The sequence below is a fragment of the Leptonychotes weddellii genome, chromosome 3 (genome assembly GCF_054177405.1).
Source record: "Leptonychotes weddellii isolate Sample4059 chromosome 3, ASM5417740v2, whole genome shotgun sequence".
Classification (NCBI taxonomy): Eukaryota; Metazoa; Chordata; class Mammalia; order Carnivora; family Phocidae; genus Leptonychotes; species Leptonychotes weddellii.
This window is the reverse complement of record NC_138371.1, coordinates 119,128,804-119,150,825: the sequence shown is the minus strand read 5'-3', so window position 1 is coordinate 119,150,825 and position 22,022 is coordinate 119,128,804. Positions and strand designations below refer to the sequence as shown.

The 22,022-nt window shown below is 44.6% G+C and overlaps 1 protein-coding gene and 1 long non-coding RNA gene across 2 annotated transcripts in view; both read left to right on the top strand.

Annotated features, from left to right (window-relative positions):
* Positions 1 to 8,405: 8,405 nt before the first annotated feature.
* Positions 8,406 to 22,022, top strand: part of FOXO1 (forkhead box O1) — an 83,886-nt gene continuing 70,269 nt past the window's right edge. The window contains exon 1 of the mRNA XM_081814885.1: positions 8,406 to 9,463. Coding sequence (XP_081671011.1) covers positions 8,813 to 9,463 — 651 coding nt within the window. The 5' untranslated portion in view covers positions 8,406 to 8,812. The remainder of the gene's footprint in view (positions 9,464 to 22,022) is intronic.
* LOC145720631 (uncharacterized) lies at positions 9,470 to 17,217 on the top strand. Its single transcript, XR_014143741.1, has 2 exons — positions 9,470 to 10,557; positions 11,859 to 17,217. It is a non-coding gene; the product is annotated as an uncharacterized LOC145720631 (long non-coding RNA).

Sequence of the window (22,022 nt, the reverse complement as noted above, 5' to 3'; positions counted from 1 at the left end):
CACACAGGCTGGCATTAATCTTCGACATTTGCAGACTCTCCCGGCAACTGGATGGATTGGGTCATTACAAGGAGGCTATCTCCTGGAGATTCGAAAGCACTGAGGAGTGATTTTCCTTTTGTGATTCATTCGCAATTGAAACGGTTCCTGGCTGAAAGGAAGGTAGCCACAGATAAGTTCTTCTGACTAATAGTGACCGGTAATCTGTGGTTTGTAGAGACTGCCTATACTTCCCTGTGTTGTGAGGCTAAGGGCAAGAGAACACACCCTAAACCCTTAGCTGAAGGATGTTTTATTCATGCCTTTTATGAGAACTGGGGGCATTAAGATATGACCCCATGCCATTCCCACAGTCGTTTTCTAAAGGTGCTTTAAAAAATATTTCTGGTATTTTATGCTCACTTGATGGTGGAGGAGGCACTTTCCGATTCATTTTGAGGTTGGCTTCAAAATAGAAGGGAACACAAGGGTTTTATTTGTTTTGCTTGTAATTTTGCTTATTTTCTCAGGAAGGAGACCTGAGGGCTCTGACCAACCCCGAGCAGATTCAGCAATAGAGCTGGATTTTAAATAATATAGGAGTAAGGCCTCCATTTGAACTGTAAAATAGATGTTCACGTGTTCTAATCTAAACCCAAGCTTCTGAAACTCATATGAAGAAAGGCTTTTAGGTAAAAATCCAATACAAATAACCTTCTTTGGTGGGAAGAGAGCCCAAGCTAGCTGTTCAATTTGGTTTCATGTGCTTTTATTCAGGATAAGACGAGCTGTGGAAAGAGTCCCAGATAAGCCAACCATTCCGGCAGGGCAGGTTGCTCTTATTGTATATGGTCGGTTCAAATAAGCAAGTGCTAATGGCTTGACATCCCCACATCATTTGCGTTATACAAATGCAAACATCAGCATTATTATTGTTATTTATGTTGTATCTCTAGGCTTTTTCCATTAACATAAACTAAACTGGTTTCAGGCAGAGCCCACTGCAGGTAACCACCCCCCCCCACACACACCAAAAAAGTCCAAACGTCAATTTTCTGGAAAAAAAAATAGAATCATCGAATTAATCTCTGGTTAATTTCTATTTCTAGACCTTGGGTTAATTGCTTAGGTCTTTGTACTTCAGTTTCAATTCCTGTAAAATGTGAATCATAGTATCTCCTACCTTATTGGGTGGTTTTGAGGGCTGATTCAGATGATAGCTATAAAGTGCTTAGTCCATAATAGTTGGAAAAATAGTTGTTTTTATTAATCCTGGGGCACAAAGAAAATAACTTTTATGTACATGTTTGATTCTGGGTAAATAGTGATCTATGGTTTATAACTGAAAACATTTTGGAATAAGAAGAATATACTTATATTTGTCAATTTATATAACATCTTGTTTCAGATCATATATAAATCTGAAAAACAGGAGGAAGGGATTTCACCAAGCCTCGTCTTGGATTGTGGAAAGTTTTTCCAGGTTGGGTTCTTCCAGAGTGCAGGCATGCGATATAGCTGTCAAATGTTCTGTTTTTAGTTTGTTGTTCAAACACAAAATTATTTAAAGCACACATGGCATCATATGAGACAAATAAATTTTTCCTCCAGCATGATATCAGTGATCAGCTAATTAGAAATTCCATTTTTAAATGCTAAACCTTAGAATATAGAATATTTCAATGTGTTTTAAAGGCTGTATTTACCGCCAAATAGAAACCTGATATCCTGGAGAACTACTGATCCATCTATGTTTACTCTCTGGCACAGCCGACTTTGCATATGGGTGGGCCCTGTGAGTCAGCCAAATCTGAAATTTGATAAAACTCTTACCTCCTGTTTTCACACCCTAACTGACACAGTCGGTGACTATACGTATCATTAAAAACACATGTACTCTACATGGTCATTACCTCTTGTTATTGATTTTTATCAACCAATGACAAGCAACATGGTTAGTTACTATAAAACACTAACAGTTTCTTCTTCATTCTTCTATTCCTGTCACAACTCTCATGGGTTGCTTTCCAATCACATTTGACTCCCTTTCCTTACTAATGGTATGGAAATAGGGCGATTGGATTTGGAAAAAAAAAAACAACAACCCAATTATTGTAAAACAGCAATTAATTCTTACTGCTTAACTTGAACATTCGTACATATTAGTTTTCCAAGTAAATAAGTAAAATGCCTCGTTAAACTTCCTTTCTGCCAAAAATGTACTACCATCTGTGTTCTACATGGCAGCATTTTCTTATTTAATACATATGTCCCCCCTTTTTTGGAAGCATGTTAAGAGCTTTAATATGACATGAAACAGAAATAAAATAGTGAAAACACATTGTGTTTAAGCATGGATGCAAAATTCAGATTTGTGACATTCAAAGAATTTGGGATTTCATGTGCCATCCATGAATTTTATGGCAATTCCATGAGTCCTTAATGTCAGGAAAAATTTTAATTGTAACACTGATACAGTTTGGAGTTTGGGAGAATTACTTTATAGTCTCAAAAATACAGACCTAGCGTTTAAAACGGGTTGAATTTGAGGGGCAACTGGCTCAGTCAGGAAAGCATGCATGCAACTCTTGATCTCTGGGTGGTGAGTTCAAGCCCCCTGTTGGGTGTACAGCTTACTTTGGAAAAAAAAAAGGTTGAATTTTAAACAAATAAAATAAAGTAGGTTGAATGTCATCAAATAGTCTGAAAATCCCAGTTAGCGAAGGTACTGTCGTGAGAAGCAATGCAATAGAACTCAGTTTTGGCCTGAATGTTAAGAGGTCTGCATTCTGGTCCCAGTGCTTTACTAACTGTACAGCCATGGGTCAATCATTTAAGTTCTTAGTGTCTCTGTTTTCTTACCTGTAAAAGGAGGAGTTTGTGTTAGACCAATAATGATCACCCAAAAGTCTATCACCCAGATATAACCACTGCTAACATTTTTAGCTGACGGTAGTACCGTCCAATCTTTTATTTTTTTATTTTTTTAATTTTATTATTATTATTTTTTTAAAGATTTATTTATTTATTTGAGAGAGCGAGAATGAGAGAGAGTACATGAGGCGGGGGAGGGTCAGAGGGAGAAGCAGGCTCCCTGCCGAGCAGGGAGTCTGATGCGGGACTCGATCCAGGGACTCCAGGATCATGACCTGAGCCGAAGGCAGTTGCTTAACCAACTGAGCCACCCAGGCACCCCCGTCCAATCTTTTAAATACTGTTATCACCAGCATCGCATCGTCGCAAATGTCATTACAAATGCTTTGTCCACTTTATTTGAAATGACCACATAAGATTCTACCTTACAGATATGCCATTATTTATTTAACCATTCTCTATTGCTGGTCATTTAAATTATCTACAAGTATATTTCAGTATTCCTGTAGAGACCCACAAGTAGTCTCTCACTAACACTTCAAATGAGGGAACAGAATTTATCGAAGGTAACAAACATTGGCTCTTTGTAACTGAAAATATTGATGATCTGGTACATGACTGGCCCAATGCCTCTCTCCAGTGATAGGTCAGTAAGCATTGTCTTTGTGATTGGCAAATAACCTGATGTAGCTTGTGTCTTTTGTCCATTTGAAGTAAAATCATTTAAACTCCAAGGGCTGGTGGCCAGAGCTCATACTCCCAATGCCTGTGAATGGCACATTTATTTAGTTTTTTTAACTCATCTTACTATTTTTCTTCAAAACTGATGATAATATTTCAATTTTTTCCTGACTTAGCATTCTTTGTATCTACCAAATGCTTTGTATGTGTGTGTCATTCCTCCAAATAAATATTGTTAATATGCACTGGTTATTTAAGAGTATCATCCGTTGTCCTAACTCTGACATCAAAATCATATAAAGTAAAAAAAAAAAAAAAAGATTTGCAAACTCAAGGAATTTGCCATCAAAACAAAGTACTAAGATGCACAGTATCTGGCATGTGCATAGTAGGTGCTCTATAAATCTTTGTTGAAAGGATAGCCAAATCCAAAGGAAATTATCCCTCAAGAAAAATGAGTGACTCCTACTATTGCTAGAGCTACCACTTAATATGTCAGGTTTTGGGACATTGGTTTAAGAACCTGAAGCTGTGGTTTTTCAGATTATTTTCTAAGGGCAAAGTGAAGAAAGGTTTTAGGTTGATAGCAATACCTCTTTTTTTTTTTTTAAAGATTTTATATGACAGAGAGAAACACAGCGAGAGAGGGAACACTAGCAGGGGGAGTGGGAGAGGGAGAAGCAGGCTTCCCGCGGAGCAGGGAGCCCAATGCGGGGCTCGATCCCAGGACGCTGGGATCATGACCTGAGACGAAGGCAGATGCTTAACGACTGAGCCACCCAGGCGCCCCAATACCTCTTTTTTTTTTTTTTTAAGATTTTATTTATTTATTTGACACAGAGAGAAACAGCGAGAGAGGGAACACAAGCAGGGGGAATGGGAGAGGGAGAAGCAGGCTTCCCGCCGAGCAGGGAGCCCGAGGCGGGGCTCGATCCCAGGACCCTGGGATCATGACCTGAGCTGAAGGCAGACGCTTAACGACTGAGACACCCAGGCACCCCGATAGCAGTACCTCTTAATAATTCAGACAAAATATCAGAAATGGGCAGTAGTTGAGGAAAGGGAAGGCGAAGTATGAAGCGAAGTGTCCTGACTGAAAAAGAAACATCCAGACTTTTCATTTACTCATTAAATTGGACTTAAGTTACCTATTTTGACAAAGAATTTAAACCAGAAATCAGTATGTTGGTGCTGAGGGGTAAATGCAGAAGTTTCTGCCAAGGAATTGATGGAAGGGAACCATCCCTCAGTCTTCCCATCAAGGATGGTGCAATAGCTACTCTGAAAAGCAGGCAGAAGAAAGAACACCACATAGGTTTGTGAGATGGACTTTGTGAAGATAAATTTCCTTTTTCAGTTTAATTGTTCTTACCTGACATGAAACATTTCTCTTTCCAGTTGGGACATATGCACCAACCGGTAAGAGATGATCATTAGAAACAGCCTTCGAAGCAAACAGCTACCACAAAAAATAGTGAAGAAAAGAAGTGAACTTTTTTCTCTTAAGCAGAACTAGTGCCAACGTCAATACTTTGGCATCCTTCAAAGAGAGAGAAAATGTTTGTTTTTGACTAAAAAAGCCCAAACCACTTCTTTTGTAATCTTTTTTCTTTCATTATCTTACTGTCACTATCATTTTTTTTTGTGTCTGCTTTTTCAATCTTCCAAAATTCAAACTTCGTTTGGTTCAGTGGAGTTCACCTAACTAAAATTACTAAAATCTGTGGGGTTGACTGGAAGGAAATATACTACAAAGTTTTAGAGTGGTTATCGCTATATAGGAATTGCAGATATTTCCAATTTTCTGTGTATTGAAGAGATTATTGATGGGAAAGCAGGAAATTGGAGTTCCAGCCATGGCATCACCACTGGCTTCTGTGTGACCTTGGGCAAATCAGCCTCTCTGTGCCTCAATTTCCTTATGGAGAAATTAAAGGAGGCCACTAAGGTCATCTCTACTTTCAATTTTAACATTCTGTGGGTCTAGCTGAAAAGAACGTTTAGCTTGATACAACTCTTATGGAGGGCAATTTGACAGTGTGTCTCAAAATTGCAAAAGCAGGGGCGCCTGGATGGCTCATGTCCTGATCCCTCAGGTTCTGATCGCAGGGTCCTGGGATCGAGCCCCGCATTGGGCTCCCTGCTCCGCGGGAAGCCTGCTTCTCCCTCTCCCACTCCTCCTGCTTGTGTTCCCTCTCTCGCTGTGTCGCTGTCAAATAAATAAATAAAATCTTAAAAAAAATTGCAAATGCATTTAACTGCTGACCCAGTGATCTCTTTTCTGGAAATTCCTCCTGTGTATATATTTGCACGGATGCAAAATGAGTTATGTATGGTTATTCATTACAGAATAGCTTGTGTGAGCTAAAGATTGGAAACAAGCTAGTGTTCACCAGCACCCTAAGGTTCAGTAAATTGACACGCACAATGGTATAGTAGGCAGCTAGAAACACCGTTAAACATTTGTTCAGTTTTTTGGAACTATGTGTCAGGGACATTGGCACTGTAGGTACTCTGTGCCTGCTTCAAGACCAAAGAAAAGCAAATTACAACATTTAAACAATTAGGCAGGAGAGTCCAGATTTCAAGGACCTGAGGAAAGTCTGTAAGAAAACTCCCTTAACCAAATACTCTCCTCTGACCGAAGCCATGAAAAACTGGAACTGGAAGGAAAGCAAGGCCAAATCTGCAGCTGGTTTCCTTTGCCAAGAATGATCCACCAGAGCACCGCCTATTTGTAGGGTGCGGCCATCTGAATGGGGGCTGCCTCTGCAGAGCTTAATTGGAGAGGTTGAGGGTATCCACAGTTCTACATTACCTTCCTTTGAGCTCATCGTCTGGGTTACTGAGGTCCCCTAGCGGCTGGCAGAGGTGGCCCGAACTGTCCAAATTTGATAGTAAATGCAGAGACCACAGGAGAAGAAGGGTGGGAACCAACCCTATCCTTAATCCATCAGGCTCACGACCTTCTCCCCCAGCCCCCCATTACCGGTAGGAAGCTCTTGGGATAAGTGGGTTAAGAATAAATAGGGGTCTGAACTAGGGAGATGATAGAATGTAAAGGAAAAAATAAATCTCTAGGTCCTTTCAAACTTCTGTAAATGAGGCCTAATTTTCTTTAGATGCCACTTTTTCAATTGAAGAATTACCTGTAAGAAAAAGGGGATTTTTTTTTTTTTAAAGATTTTATTTATCTGGTAGAGAGAAACACAGCGAGAGAGGGAACACAAGCAGGGGGAGTGGGAGAGGGAGAAGCAGGCTTCCCGCAGAGCAGGGAGCCCGATGCGGGGCTTGATCCCAGGACGCTGGGATCATGACCCGAGCCTAAGGCAGACGCCTAATGACTGAACCACCCAGGCGCCCCCAAAAAGGGGATTTTTAAAATAATTGGGAGCTGTCATTTTGGACGAGGCATTTAAAACCCTACCGTCAATCTTCCATCCTAAGTGATCCCATCCCTATGAAAGGAAATGCCTTCCATATTCCTTCTAAAAATCAAACCAAAACAAAAAACTGTTTCTTGAAAACTGTTTCTTTTGCTCCCTAAGACACAAGGACAATTGTCTTCCTACCTTTGGCACCACTGATCTCGACAGGACCTGGAGCCCAGATGGGAAAAGGTGTGGTGGGGTGGGTGAGGGGTTTACTGATACTCGCGGCAAACAGTTTAAAGGAACCTGGGGGTGGGGCAGGGATGAGCCCCAAGGCTTTGGTCTTACCCCTCTTGTGCTTTTACTTCTCGACACCTTACCACTTCCATCCTAAACAGCAAAGAAATAACAAGCAAACAGTTGAACTTAATTAGGGGTAAGTAATAAAGTGACAAGGTTCTGTCTGCATCCCCTTCTCTGATCCCTTCCCCGCAGCCCCCGGACTATTAAGAGTCTGAGGTTCCCGCCCAGGGGAAGATGTTCCCACAGAGGGCATGAGGTCTAGGATGCTTCTGAGTCTGTGTGTGCGTGTGAAATAGGACTGTCTTCGGACCGCGCTGAGTCCCTTTCCTTCATTTCTACCCTTTTAGGTCAAGAATGGAGTGAACCCAGCTGGAGGCTGCTGGGCTGGACGCCTGGCTCCCGGCGAGAGCGAACCGCAGAGGCTCCGCTTGGGGGTGCGGACAGGTGGGCTCCGGGCGCGGAGGCGGCAGGGAGTATGCTCGCCGCGCGGACTCCACCGCCAGGATCCAGGTGCCGGGGGGCCTGTGCAGCCCGCGTGGGGGCTGAAGAACTTGACAGATCGCAGCGAAAGAAAACAAAAAACAAAAACAAAGCCCACCGACTTCCCCACGTCTCTCTGCAAAAAAAACCGTAGGTGGAGCCGAGAAGGGGGCAATTGAGTGGAATTCCGCGAGGCCGCCTCCGCCCGCCCACCAGTGCCGGCGGAGCGAGGAGCGTCCCCCCGGCCCCCGCCCCGCCCCACTTTGGGCCCCGAGCGGAGGTCGAGGCGAAGCGAGAGACTCGTTCCACTCGAGCTTCCCGAGTACTCGGCTTTGCTCCTCAGTAGTAAACAAAGTGTCGCCGCCGCCTCCACGCTGGTTTGCCTCCTAGCAATCAAAACACTGAGAGGGCGAGAGACAGAAACACTTGAGAATTACCAGAAAATAATAACGGATCCAAAAAAGAGAGAGAGAGGAGAGAGAGAGACAGAGAGAGAGAAAGAGAGAGAGTGTGAACGAGAAAAACACCCCACTACCCCCCCACCAAACCACCGCCGCCTCCCGGTGGAAAACCTGCCCCCGCCCAGGCGGGCGACCACTGGCTGCCTGGGCGGCGGTGCCGCGCGCTCATTGGCCGCGCGGGCTGTCAGTCAGGGGCGGGCCGGCGCGCGCGCCGCCGCGGGCGGGGGGCGGCGGCAGATCCCGTAAGTCGGGCAGCAGCGTAATCGCTGCAGCCGCCGCCGCCGCCGCCACATTCAACAGGCAGCAGCGCCGCGGTCGCGCCGCCGGGAGAGCGAGCAGCCCGCGGCGTCCGTCCGTCCTTCCGTCCGCGAGCCCTGTCAGCAGGAGTGCGGCGCCGACCGCTGCTCGGCGGGGTGACTCTGGCCTGCCGTCCTGCCCGTGCAGCGGACCTGGAAGAGCCTAGATGTTGATGGACCCGCGAAGTTAAGTTCTGGGCTCGCGCTTCCACTCCGCCGCGCCTTCCTCCCGGTTTTCGTCGGCTCGAGGCACGGACCTCGCCCCCCCAAATCTCGGACCGGCTCTTCGCGCCCCCTCCCCCTTGGTCCCGTGTGGTGCGCTCGACCCCTCGGCTCTCCCGCGGCTGGGGGAGGGGTGGGGGTCACCATGGCCGAAGCGCCCCAGGTGGTGGAGATCGACCCGGACTTCGAGCCGCTGCCCCGGCCGCGCTCGTGCACCTGGCCGCTGCCCAGGCCGGAGTTTAGCCAGTCCAACTCGGCCACCTCCAGCCCGGCGCCGTCGGGCGGCGCGGCCGCGAACCCCGACGCCGCCGCGGGCCTGCCCTCGGCCTCGGCGGCCGCTGTCAACGCCGACTTCATGAGCAACCTGAGCCTGCTGGAGGAGACCGGGGACTTCCAGCAGGCGCCCGGCTCCGTGGCGGCGGCCGCAGCGGCGGCGGCAGCGGTGGCGGCGGCGGCGGCCGCTGCTGCCGCCACCGGGGGGCTGTGCGGGGACTTCCAGGGCCCGGAGGCGGGCTGCCTGCACCCGGCGCCGCCGCAGGCTCCGCCGCCCGGGCCGCTGTCTCAGCACCCGCCGGTGCCCCCAGCCGCCGCCGGGCCGCTCGCAGGGCAGCCGCGAAAGAGCAGCTCGTCCCGCCGCAACGCGTGGGGCAACCTGTCCTACGCCGACCTCATCACCAAGGCCATCGAGAGCTCAGCCGAGAAGCGGCTCACGCTGTCGCAGATCTACGAGTGGATGGTCAAGAGCGTGCCCTACTTCAAAGATAAGGGTGACAGCAACAGCTCAGCGGGCTGGAAGGTGAGTGGCCTCGGGGCGCACGGCCGGATAGGGAGCGGGGCGCGGGGACCCCTGCCTCCACCTGAGGTTGTGGTGGGGCAGATGAGGGGGCGCCTGTGGAAGTTGGCTTGCCCTGAAAGTGCCGGGCATGCGGACAGCGCGTGCGGAGAGCGCGAGAAGTGGCAGATGTGAGTGGTGGGCTTGCCCGAGACCTGTCGGGGGACCGGAATAAGTGTGTGTGAGCGCGCTCAAGTGAGAGTTCGAGCGGGACGGGGGAGGGGGCTCACTTGGGAATTAGGGAGGGAAAAAAGTACAAGAAGTGGACATCAAAGCGGGCAGAAAAGTTCGCCAGTGAAAGGAGGAAGGGGTTTACTGGGGGCTGCTCGCCCACGACCGGCGAGGACTCCTGCCACTGCTCCTTTTCCTCCTGGACCTTGGGGGGTGAGGGCGGCTCCTCTCCGTCTCCGCGGCGCGCGTCCCACCAGCCTTGGGCTGCGCCGCGGAGCCGTTTCCGCCGCGCTGGGTGGAGGAGGGCGCGGCGAGGCTTTTCGGGGCCCCGCCGCCCGGGGACGGAGCTGTAGGTGGAGGGGACGGAAAGTCGCGAGCCGACCCCTGGGGGCAGGCAGCGCAGTTTTTGGAGGCCGGTGTGCATTTTGCTTTGTTTTGATTTTATCCGAAGTGGCCTCAAGTGCAGGGGGCCGGGCGCGCGGAGCCCGAGGTAGTGCATCCGACACGTGCGAAGAGGCGGCCACCGCCTGCGGTGCGCGGGCGCGGGGCCGCGCTGGGAGAGCTAAAGTTCAAGTGTGACCCTCGGCGGAGGCGGGGGCGGGAGCGAGAGCTGCGACGGCGAGGGAGGGGCCGCAGGCGTAGGAAGAGAGCGCCTTTAAAGGGCCAGCGCGCCCGGCCGTTGCGCCGCTCCGGGCCGAGCCGCGGGGTTGCGAGGCCAGCACTTCTCAGCGCTAGGAAATGCCCCCAAACTTGGCCTCGCTCATGGTCCGAGGTCTTTGATTAGGCTTGGAGAAGCTGCCCTGGGTGATTAGAGGTGGAGATGTGTGTATCTTTTTTCTCACTTTGCCACCTCAGTGTTACGGACTGTGGAAGTACAGATACGAGGGGTAAGGCAGGGGTCTTTGTGACAAGTGATTTGGGGGAGTCGGAGTGGAGGTGCGCATCAAAGGAACGTGTGCTAACGTCCTGCTTCGATGGAGGACTGTAGATGAGGTTCCTCTGGTCCTTTCTGCCTTTCAGAGAGGGGAGACTCGGAGGGACTCAGGGCGGGGGCCAGGTACTTCCCTACTTGGAGGCGGAAAAGACCCGGGGGCTCTCAGGACGGGCTGTGGGCAGGCTTACCGGGGGGTCCGTTCGCCGCGCGGCCTTCTGAAGCTGACAGTTTCTCACTGTCACAGGTGGAGGGATCGATATGAAAGTTTAGCTGAGAACTTCTTCCTCACCCCTTATCCTGCCTGTACAGCATAATAAAGATTGATCTTTGCTGCGCAATTGGTTACACCACGGTTGTTTTACATACACTGTCATGTTTGTGGTTAATGTGTGTCAAAAAGGTTAAGTTACTCATATCTTATTGAAGTTCCTGGAGAAGGAGCCAGGATTTTATTTTTTCCAAAGTGTATTTTAGAGTAAAGGTACCACTTACAATCTCATTACTAGGCATTACATGCAGTTTTACCAAGTGTTTCAAAAAGCTTGGTATGCTTTTAAGTCACAAAATCAGGATTGTCTGCCAAATCCAATTTTACTTAACATTTGAATTTAAGTACTTGACTTACTCATCTATCAACCCTGCTTGAGCTATTTATTGTAAAGCGTTTGCCATTTAAAAAAAATATTTTTTTTTGGACATTCAAAGTACGGTGTGTACTTACACCACTTTTACGTCCTTGGAAATGGATACAATCTACTTGTTTGCTGGAGTGCCTTTCTTCAGAGATGGAGAAAGGCAGTGTTTTGGGATTATATTTAGTTTTGCCGCTCATGGTTTTAAATCAGTATTCTTCTTAAACTAGGAATATAACCTAGACTTTTAAGATTTAGTGCTTTTAAAAAAATACATTTTTTTTAAAAGATTTCATTTATTTATTTGAGACAGAATGAGAGAGAGCACATGAGAGGGGGGAGGGTCAGAGGCAGAAGCAGGCTCCCTGCCGAGCAGGGAGCCCGATGTGGGACTCGATCCAGGGACTCCAGGATCATGACCCGAGCCGAAGGCAGTCGCTTAACCAACTGAGCCACCGAGGCGCGCTAAAAAAATACATTTTAAGGCCAGATCAAACCCCCAATCTTTTTTATTAGGTTCTTCTAATTTTTTTCCCCAAATGCAATTATAATTTTTTCTTTAAAAATGTATTTAAAGAGCTAGAAGATCCATTAGTAGTAAGAATTGTTAATATCTGTTCAGGATTGGAGGCCCAGCGGCAGTTCCCAGTGGAAACCAAGTGGGGCTTTGGGAGGGAGCAGGCTGCCATTCTCAAGTGAGTAAATGTTTCAGGTGTAATGAGAGTCCGTTGGTGCAAGTCAGATTACAACAAGTGCATTTTCACTTTGAGTAAAAGGATATTTTAAGAAGAAAAGAAACAACCTTAAGTGTTCTAACTCATAACTAGTCTTCTGGTTAGAGTTTTCATAAAAATGAGTTACTTGTTAAAACCAAATTTCTCAGATTTGAAAGACCCTCCTGTTTTAAAGATTCACAAAAGGGACAAATTTTACTATGACTTTTAGCTTAAAAAAAATTCGAATTCTAAAATGCAAATCAACCAAAACCTGTTTTAGAACTGAGGAGAGGCTGCTTTGGAACTATTTCCTGTGATTTACTACTGGGAATTAGACTGAATCTTTAATTAAATACAGTTTCTTGCGCTTTAACTTCTGGGGCCTGCCAGAGAATTTGAAAGTCATTTGCATAGGACAGAATAGTTGAAAAGCTGTTAAAGAGTTCATAAACTTCTAGTTCCTTAGACACTGGTTGTATTTGCGGGATGTGCATTTTGTATTTGTAGGGATGGTACATTACATCTGCTTTACACTTGTTTTAATATTGGCCATAACTGTCATAAGGTTACACTCAAAGTGGAAGCTAAGACTTTTGGAAAACCCGGGATCTTTTAAACCATGTACAGTATTTATAAATAGTGAAACTTCTTTTCCATGACCTGTTCTCCCCCCCCCCCCGCCCTTCACACCCATAGAACGCTTTCTAGAGCTTGGGAAGTAGTATTGTGAGCTCTGGTTCTGTGTGGGTACCCCCCTCCTTAATGGCAGTTTTAAGTTGAGTCTTGTCTTTTGTTGCGACATTATTTGGAACACCTGGGTTAAAAGAATGCTTCAACAATAAGACTTAATACTTTTTAAAGAAAAGTTTAAATTGTTTTATATACCTCAGATATTCTTTATTTTGGAATGATGTTTCTTTAATTTGGCCTATGAACTGACAGTACTTTTTAAAAATTTTTTATTTTAGGGCACCTGGGTGGCTCAGTCGTTAAGCGTCTGCCTTCGGCTCAGGTCATGATCCCAGGATCCTGGGATCGAGTCCCACATCGGGCTCCCTGCTCGGCAGGAAGCCTGCTTCTCCCTCTCCCACTCCCCCTGCTTGTGTTCCTGCTCTCGCTGTCTCTCTCTCTGTCAAATAAATAAATAAAATCTTTAAAAAAAAAAATTTATTTTAAAATTCATATTCCGTAATTCAGGTTTGTAATCTGCCGGTGAGTGATTTAAATAGCCACAGAGTGCTTGGCACAGCGATGACAGATGTTTTCTTGCTGCATACTCATATTTGACTTAAAGAATGGCCTTCTAGTTTGTTACTGAAATTACCTTAGAATGGAAATTTCAATATATGTATTTGGGGAAGGGAGCATGAAGAGAATTAAAAATGAGTAAGGGAATTATGCAGCCAAATTGATATCATATTTGCTGAAGACTGAAACAGTTTTGTGGGACTGATGTGACAGATCTTATGGCTGGCATGTTTTTTTCCAGAAATTCCAAAATCGGTGTTGGTGTCAAGTATGAATCCTTAATTGATGATTATAAGAATTTTATTTTTATTTTACCTATGTTTTCGTGGCAGATCCTTGAGAGGGATGTGGCCAGAGTGGTGACTTCTGTTTTTGATTTTTTTTTTTTTCAGATTTTATTTTCTTAGAGTGGCAAATATTTGAATACTGGAAAGAAGACATTTTTAATTCTCATGCAAACTTTAAAAAAAGGTTAAAGTACATTGAGACACTCCCCCCTCCCCTAATTACTTAGAGGCTATCACATTGGCAATGGATGCACATGTGGCTAGATACTATGCACTGCGCAGGGAATCTTTTAAGGGGATATATAAAAGGGGGAGGAGGGGAAAGAGAATACTCAGTGGTGAGTTAGAATCCCTGATAGGTTGAGAATGTTTTGCCTGTTTTTGTGCCTCTCCATCCAAGCTCCTAAACTACAATTCTGTATGATTTTCTAAGACAGCAGCTGTCTGTATTTGCCTGGAATTTCTTTGGAGAGCCTGAATTATTTGCATTTTTCTAGAACACTCTGCCCTTGGAGACTACCCAGTACCCTGGCATCATGGGAATTTAATCGCCTGCTTCTCCCCCCCCCCCCCCCCGCCCCGGCATGTGCCATAACTTTGGGGCTTCCTGGAATCCTCTTGGAGAAGCAGTATAAACCCTATGGTGATTGGAGGGAGCAAAGGAGTGTTTAGTTGTATAGAGCACTGGAACATTGAGTGATCGAGCAGAGTGGATCTAGCCCTGCTTCTTTCAACATTTGCCTTGGCCTTCATAGTAACAACTTGTAGAGACTTGCCCTTGCTGTTGCCCCAACCCCCTGGAACCTCCCTTGGGTCAGAACTACCTGTTCTTGGTGTGTGCAAAATTCTGAAGTTAGTATAGGCTCCTCTTCAGTTGTCAAACAGAAGATCAGATGAACTTGAGAAAGTGTATATTTTGGTGTCTAAGGGCTTGCGTTCCAGTGGATATGCTGTATATAAATGTGCTAAAGTCTGGCAGAATTCTCCCTTTTTGCTAATTCCTGATAAGGACTAACAGAACTCGTGTCAGAGGCACAGAAATTCTTTGCAGAGAATTACTGCTTGTTACCTGTGGTCTTCTAAGGAACGTATGAAATGCGAAAATGCATTTTTGTACATTAGTGATTTCATATGGTTCAGTTTTTTAAAAAACCACCCTCCCCATTGGCATTCCACTTTATTCCACTCAGTCTGCCTATGGTTTATAAATTTGTGGGTTAAGCACTGCAAATACTGAGGCTTGGTATTCTTGCCACTTGGAAGGCTCTTTTGGGATGCTTTCCTTTTTTTCTTCCCCTCTTTTTTATTTTTCATCCATCCTCATATACCTTTGACATAAGCTATTAAAAAAAAAGCAAACTAGTATTGATATTATGCCAAATAAGATTAGAAAGCTAAATTTGCAATCCCTTTCCAGTTTATTTTTTAGTGAATTTTCACCTTAATGCATTACTTTAAGGACAGAAATTAAACATGTGTCCTTTATTTCAGGCTATATTTATTACAGAAAAAAAGTGAGATGGAGCTGTGTGATGAGCTTCTGTAGCCCCCAATTTTTGGCTTCAGATGTTTGCTGAAGCTTGCAGTCTTTATGGGTCAGAAGTCACTAAGGCTGACAGGGGAGTGTCTAAGTCTTCTCCTTTCTCAGTTTTCCACTGACCACCCTATACATTCTTTTTTTTTTAAGATTTTATTTATTTATTTGACAGAGAGAGACACAGCGAAAGAGGGAACACAAGCAGAGGGAGTGGGAGAGGGAGAAGCAGGCCCCCCGAAGAGCAGGGAGCCCGATGCGGGGCTCCATCCCAGGACCCTGGGACCATGACCTGAGCCGAAGGCAGAAGCCCAATGACTGAGCCACTCAGGCACCCCACACCCCATACATTCTTATTGGGGACTCAGTTACATTGGCCTATGCTGATACCCGCCCCTCTCCCCCTTTCATCTGGCTTCTCTTCCAGTTGTGCACTTATCGTTTTTTCTTCTGTGCTCAAACCTAAAGATACCTCAGGACAAGTTGTGGACTTTTTCTCTGGTTCCTTTCTGGATAACTTACCTCCGCTATTGTCCTGGTCTCCAGGCCATTAATGTCCCACTTTCACGTCAAATTGAACACGTCTAAACCCAAGCGTGCTATATTTCCTGTTACTCTGAGATGAGGTTCCCATCTTGAATTCCCTGATTTGGTTAGTGGTCTAGTTAGTTAACCCTTTCCCTAGTTTTCAGACTTGGATGTCCTCTTCACACTCTTCTCATGCCCCCGAGTCTGTTAGCTCTTTTTTCTTAGTCTCTTGAGACATTGACTTCTGACCTCTACCCGTTCTCCCAGGTTAGGTCTCTTATTTAAGTTCTTGACCATCCTGTCTGTAGGACTTGGATCATCTTGTGCCTCTACTGGAAGTTCTGAAAATTTTGCTTAGTATGCAAAGCTCATGACTGTCCCACCAACTTCCAGTCTTGGTTCCTGCCTGAAGGCATTTTTGCCTTCTCTGTGTGGATGCCTGGTGATCTCTTAATTCATGCTGCTATGTATTATAATTTAACTTTAATGCCTGCATGTTATATTGTCTCAGTTATATTGTAAATATATGATTGGGAAAGTTTTTCTTGAACCATGGATCTTTTATATTTTAGCTTTCCGTGTGTTCGCGATGTGATAATGTTTATATTAGTATACCTATAAAGATCTGTGATTATTTTATTTTCTGGAGATGGTCAAAGTATTTTTATTTTTTCCCCATTTGGATGATTATTGGATGATTGTTTGACGTAATGAATGATTATAGAATGTTGTACTAGATGTATCTGAATGATAGAAAACTGATTCAAACGTGGATCCTGTAGGGAGATGAGGTATGACATGTAAATAACTATATAGTACATGGTAGAAAGGGTAAGTGCCTTCAGGGAAAAAGAGAGTTCTGTGTTGGCTGTTGAAATGGACCTTGAAAATGGGATGTTAGTCTCCCAAGATTGCATTATAATATTTTCAAATGTTCAGCAAAGTTGAAAGAATTCTACATTAAACACTTGTATACCTGCCATCTAGTTTCTACTACTACCATTTTATTATACTTGCTTTATCGTGTATCTGTCCGTTGGCACATCTGTTTTTCTATCAGATTATTATTATTTTTTTAAAGATTCCATTTATTTATTTATTTGAGAGAGAGAGAGAGAAGAAAGCACAAGCACAGGGAGAAGCAGGCTCCCTGCTGAATGGGGAGCCTCACGTGGGGCTCCATTCCAGGACCCTGGGATCATGACCTGAGCTGAAGGCAGACACTTTATCGACTAAGCCACCCAGGTGCCCCCCATCAGATTATTTTTAAATTGATTTTCTAAATGGTGTTTTAGCATTCATAAAGACATGAAAATAGGGGAAGCATCAGTTTCTCAGAGTAATATATGGAACCTAGGAAGTTTAAAAAGTATAGGTAGACTATAGTCAGATTGAAATTGGACTTTGTATATATTATGAAAATAATATTATAGACCAAATTTTTCTATGAAATTATATTTTGGTTTTTATAATATAAGGAATTAATGAAAATACGGTCACATTTTTAGTTCTTAAAATTCAATTTCTTAGAGATGCTCATGAAAATATAGAAACCTATGGAATGCAGGTAAAGCCAATGTACTGCATTTGGTTTAAAATTCATATACAGAATTTGATAATGGAACATGAAACTTATTATATAATTGACTTAATATGAATAGTAGGCATGGGGCGCCTGGGTGGTGCAGTAGGTTAAGTGTCCGACTCTTGCTTTCAGCTGGGGTCGTGATCTGAGGAGCGATCTCAGGCTCTCAGGATTGTGTCGAGCTCTGCACTGAGCGCAGAGTCTGCTTGGGATTCTCTTACCCTCTGTACCCCTTCCCCGTGCCCCCCACTAAAAAAAATAAAAACATATGAATAGTAGGTATTTATAAAGTATTTAGCTTTTTGCTTGGTCTCTTAATTAAAACTAACTTTTAGGGGGTGCCTGGCTGGCTCAGTCTGGTGGAGCATACAATTCTTGATCTCAGGGTGGTGAATTTGAGCATCACCTTAGGGGTAGAGTTTATTTAAAAACAAAAACCTAACCTTCATACTTTGTGTCCCGGGAGCAGAGGGATTTAAACAAAGAAAGCTCATTTTTTTTTTTTTTTAAGATTTTATTTATTTATTAGTGAAAGAGAGAACACAAGCAGTGGCAGAGGGAGAGGGAGAAGCAGACTCCCCGCTGAGCAGGGAGCCCGACTTGGGGCTTGATCCCAGGCCCTGGGATCATGACCCGAGCTGAAGGCAGACACCTAACCAATTGAGCCAGCCAGGCACCCCCTTTTTATTTTATTTTATTTTATTTTTTTTATTTATTTGACAGAGAGAGACACAGTGAGAGAGGGAACACAAGCAAGGGGAGTGGGAGAGGGAGAAGCAGGCTTCCCGCAGAACAAGGAGCCCGATGCGGGGCTCGATCCCAGGACTCTAGGATCATGGCCTGAGCTGAAGGCAGACGCTTAATGACTGAGTCACCCAGGTGCCCCCCCCTTTAAAAATATTTTATTCATTCATTTGAGAGAGTGTGAGAACAAGCGGGGCGAGGGGCAGAGAGAGAGAGAGAGAGAGAAGCAGACGATCCCCCCCCCCCCGCCCCTGCTGAGCAGGAAGCGGGACACGGGCCTTTATTCCATCCTGGGACCCATAGATAATGACCTGAGCGGAAGGCAGATGCCCAACCTACTGAGCCACCCAGGCGCCCCAGAATGCTCATTGTTATACATAATTTTTGTTTTTTCTTTTTTTTTGAAAAAAATTAGAAATTCTAAAGTTGGAGTTAGCAATCTCAGAATATACTTAGGGCAATTATGAGGGAAAGTTGTACTGGCTTCAAAAGATGCTTTAACATTTAAATGTCAGTTCTAGTATTGCATTAGCTAAATACTAGAAATTCTTGATAGCTTTCTCGTAATATGTCTTTACCCACTGACCCTGGTATAGGAATGAAGGTTATAATGAGATACTTAAGTGGATCCAGAGGAAGTTAAATTTCGATGTGTTAAACCTAAAAGTGATACCAGGCAGACATGGAACTGAATGCATTCAGAATACTTGTGAGTGAGCCTGGCTATCTCATGGAGAACTTAAAGATTTATGCAATAGAAAATGTATTTGGGTATAGCAAAAGGCACAAATACACATCTATTAAAACTTATTAACCATGTTAGAAATAACAAGTGTTGGAGAAACGTAGAAGGCTATTTTAGTAGTATGTACATACTTATAGTAGCAGACAGCATATTATTTAAAAGGTACCTTGTTTTGGGGAGTGAGAGGGAAACAAAAAGAGCTCACTACTATGAGGTTTTATTAAATGTGTAAATTACCTTCCACATGGACAAAATAGTTTTCATAGCACATCGGGATATCACACTTGTGAGATCAAGTGAGGTTCAGAATTGCAGCTCATCTTTGGTCTTTTCATTCCATAAGTAGAGAGGGATGTAAAACATCTTCATCCTTTAACTTGTGTCTTATCTTGGTTCTGATTTTGAAGGAGAGCAGTGTGGAGTCTTAGCTCCTGGGAGGAGAGGCAAAGTCAATTTGTAGATCTGTGGGAAGACAGGTCATTTTTTCTAAGGTAGCCTGTCCCTATAGACACGAAGTCTCAGGAGTTCTAGAATTCTTAGGAATGGTGGATGGCACGTCTCTCTTCTCAGAAGAGAATGCCACCTCTAAAGCCTGTGGTTCCTTGGTCTGCCCTGCAGTGCCTGTGACATGGGATGTGCTCTTAGCTCCAGCATCTCATGCTCCTCTTGCACACTCCTGCTGGCCACATACGTGGAAGTTCCCAGGCTGCCACCTTTGTGAGTGTGACCTGGTTCCAGCGTCTCTCTGTGGCTCTTTGAGACCTGAAAAGAAAATCTTTTTCTGGCTTGATTAACTTCTCATCCTAGATGATATTGGTCTTAATTACGGTGTGTCACTTTGTGTTGCTTAGGTTATGGAACTGATCCTGATGCCAAATCCTGTGACCTTAGTGGCTTTGGAGATGCTGCTTAACTCCTCTGATTAAAGCAGAGCTGTTAGCGGAAGAGGGTGGGGAGAAGGGGTGGCCTGTTTTCTTTTGTTGGATTAAACACATTTCTTGGATAAACAGATTTTTCTCAGTTGCCATTCCTCATGAATCTGGAAAATGGGTCATGGTTTTGTGAATCTCTTCTTTTATTATACCAGAGATCTGATAAACATCAGAGGTGAGAAAAAATGTTTGTCTCTTTACAACCGAGATCCTGAAGTTGTTACAGAGCTGCCTTTGCCCTGCTGGTGAGAGGCCTCTAGTTACGAGTTTGCTGAGTTAACAGTTTGAAAGTAGCTAAAGGAACCTGACTTCAGGAAGGGGAGGGGACCTCAGTGGTTGCATTTTACAACTGCAGTAGAAAAGTCTCAAAGAGCGTGATTAACCCTCTAAGTCTTACTTGGACTCTAGCCAAGAGAGAGGCCTAATGAAGGAAGGAGGAAGAGGAGAACCAGCTTGGATGATGTGGGCAGATAAAGATCTCAGTATCTCTACAAGGGTTATCTGAGGTACTTAGCTTTTAGCTTTGCCTCCTCAACTCCTCCTTGTGCGTACACCCCCCCCCAAAGTGTGCCAAACAGTTCTCCTTTTTTTTTTTTTTTTTAAGTAGGCTCTGTGCCCACCATGGAGCTTGGACTCATCCCCTAGTTCAAGAGTCTCATGCTCTACTGACTGAGCCAGCCGGGCGCTCCCGGTTTTCCTTTTTTAATCTAGAAAATTAGTGCTTTTCCTCTACCAGTTTCATGCCCCAGAAAGCCTAACATGCAGGTGTCTTGAGAGAAGACCCATCTTGTTGTCTAGGTGAGAAATCCCTGCATACAGAATGGGAGGGTCTTTATCTTTTCAGTGGTGGGGAGGGTAAGAGTGAAAAGGGCTTACCCTGCATTCTCTGTGTTTGGATTTCAGTTTGAAGAGAGAAATTATAATGAATTACATAATTCCTAGGGTTGTAAATATTATGTGTCCTTCAAAGCTTGAAAACAAAATAACCACATAAATATTTGGGAATGGTCTATACAAGTAAATATCAAATACCTTAGACAGTTTGGTTGCTTGGAAGCAAGGTCAAAGGAAATGGTTTGCTTATGGTTTAGCTAGAGGCTCTTATTTTGGCAGATTCTTGAGGTAGTGACAGTCAAAATGTGGATTCTATTGTACTATTTTGACAGGAAAGGAATTTTTTTCCCTATTGTTCTCATATAACCTTAAATGTAGGGTTGCATCAGGATAAATGCATCAAGATAGGTACCTTCAGGCACCCTAACTTTGTTTCAGAGATGATGTAGTTTCTTGAATTTGTGACCTGTAATTTGCAGAGTCATCAATTTGTCACACCAGTGAAGTTTCAGTGTCAGGTTCAGCCCACCATACTGTGATTTGAATGTAGGAGAAACCCACCTACCTTAAGGCAAGTGTTACATCACCTGCCTTCATCTGGGGACCTCTCTCTCTCTGTCTGTAGGGCCAGCTCTGAAGGGGGAAAGAGGGGAACTTGCAGAACTTGTAAATATCAACTAAGGTTGTTTGTGTACTGGGTACCAAGCTAATTGCATCTCTCTAAATTTGAATGTAAACCTTTTCTCTCAGGATGGGTAGATATGCATGCCATCATGAAATTTACATGCAGTGAATGTGAAAGCTTCCTGTGGACCATCCTGCTGACTTTTATGTAATCTGTGGGGCTGAATTGGTCTCTCCTTTCTTTTTACTGTCCCATTATAACGTTTGCATATGCCGAATGTGAAAGATTCCTATACTTCTGTTACCTATGTGCGTCAAATGGTTTCTTGAACCTCTTAGAATTAATGAAATAGAATTGGTTATATAGGGCCTAGATTTATGTCTATTATATGTATTTGTATTAACAGGCAGACTTTCAGATTATAACACTTATTTTTTTGGGGGGAGGTGATATATAATACTGATTTCAAACACAGTATTTGATGGCTTTACATTTTAGAAGAGATCACCAAATGATTTTCTTTCTTTTTTAAAAATATTTTATTTATTTATTTGACAGAGAGATAGATAGCGAAGAGAGCAGGAACACAAGCAGGGGGAGTGGGAGAGGGAGAAGCAGGCTCCCCGCGGAGCAGGGAGCCCGATGCGGGGCTCAATCCCAGGACCCTGGGATCATGACCTGAGCCAAAGGCAGACACTTAAAGACCCAGGCGCCCCACCAAATGGTTTTCATTGCTATTTTCTCTTCTGAAGTATTGGGGAAAATTAAAAAATAAATGCTAAGGAAAGGTATTAGGGTTAAAAATTTCTGTAATTAGGGGGCGCCTGGGTGGCTCAGTTGGTTAAGCGACTGCCTTCAGCTCAGGTCATGATCCTGGAGTCCCGGGATCGAGTCCCGCATCGGGCTCCCTGCTCGGCAGGGAGCCTGCTTCTCCCTCTGACCCTTCCCCCTCTCATGTGCTCTCTGTCTCTCTCATTCTCTCTGTCTCAAATAAATAAATAAAATCTT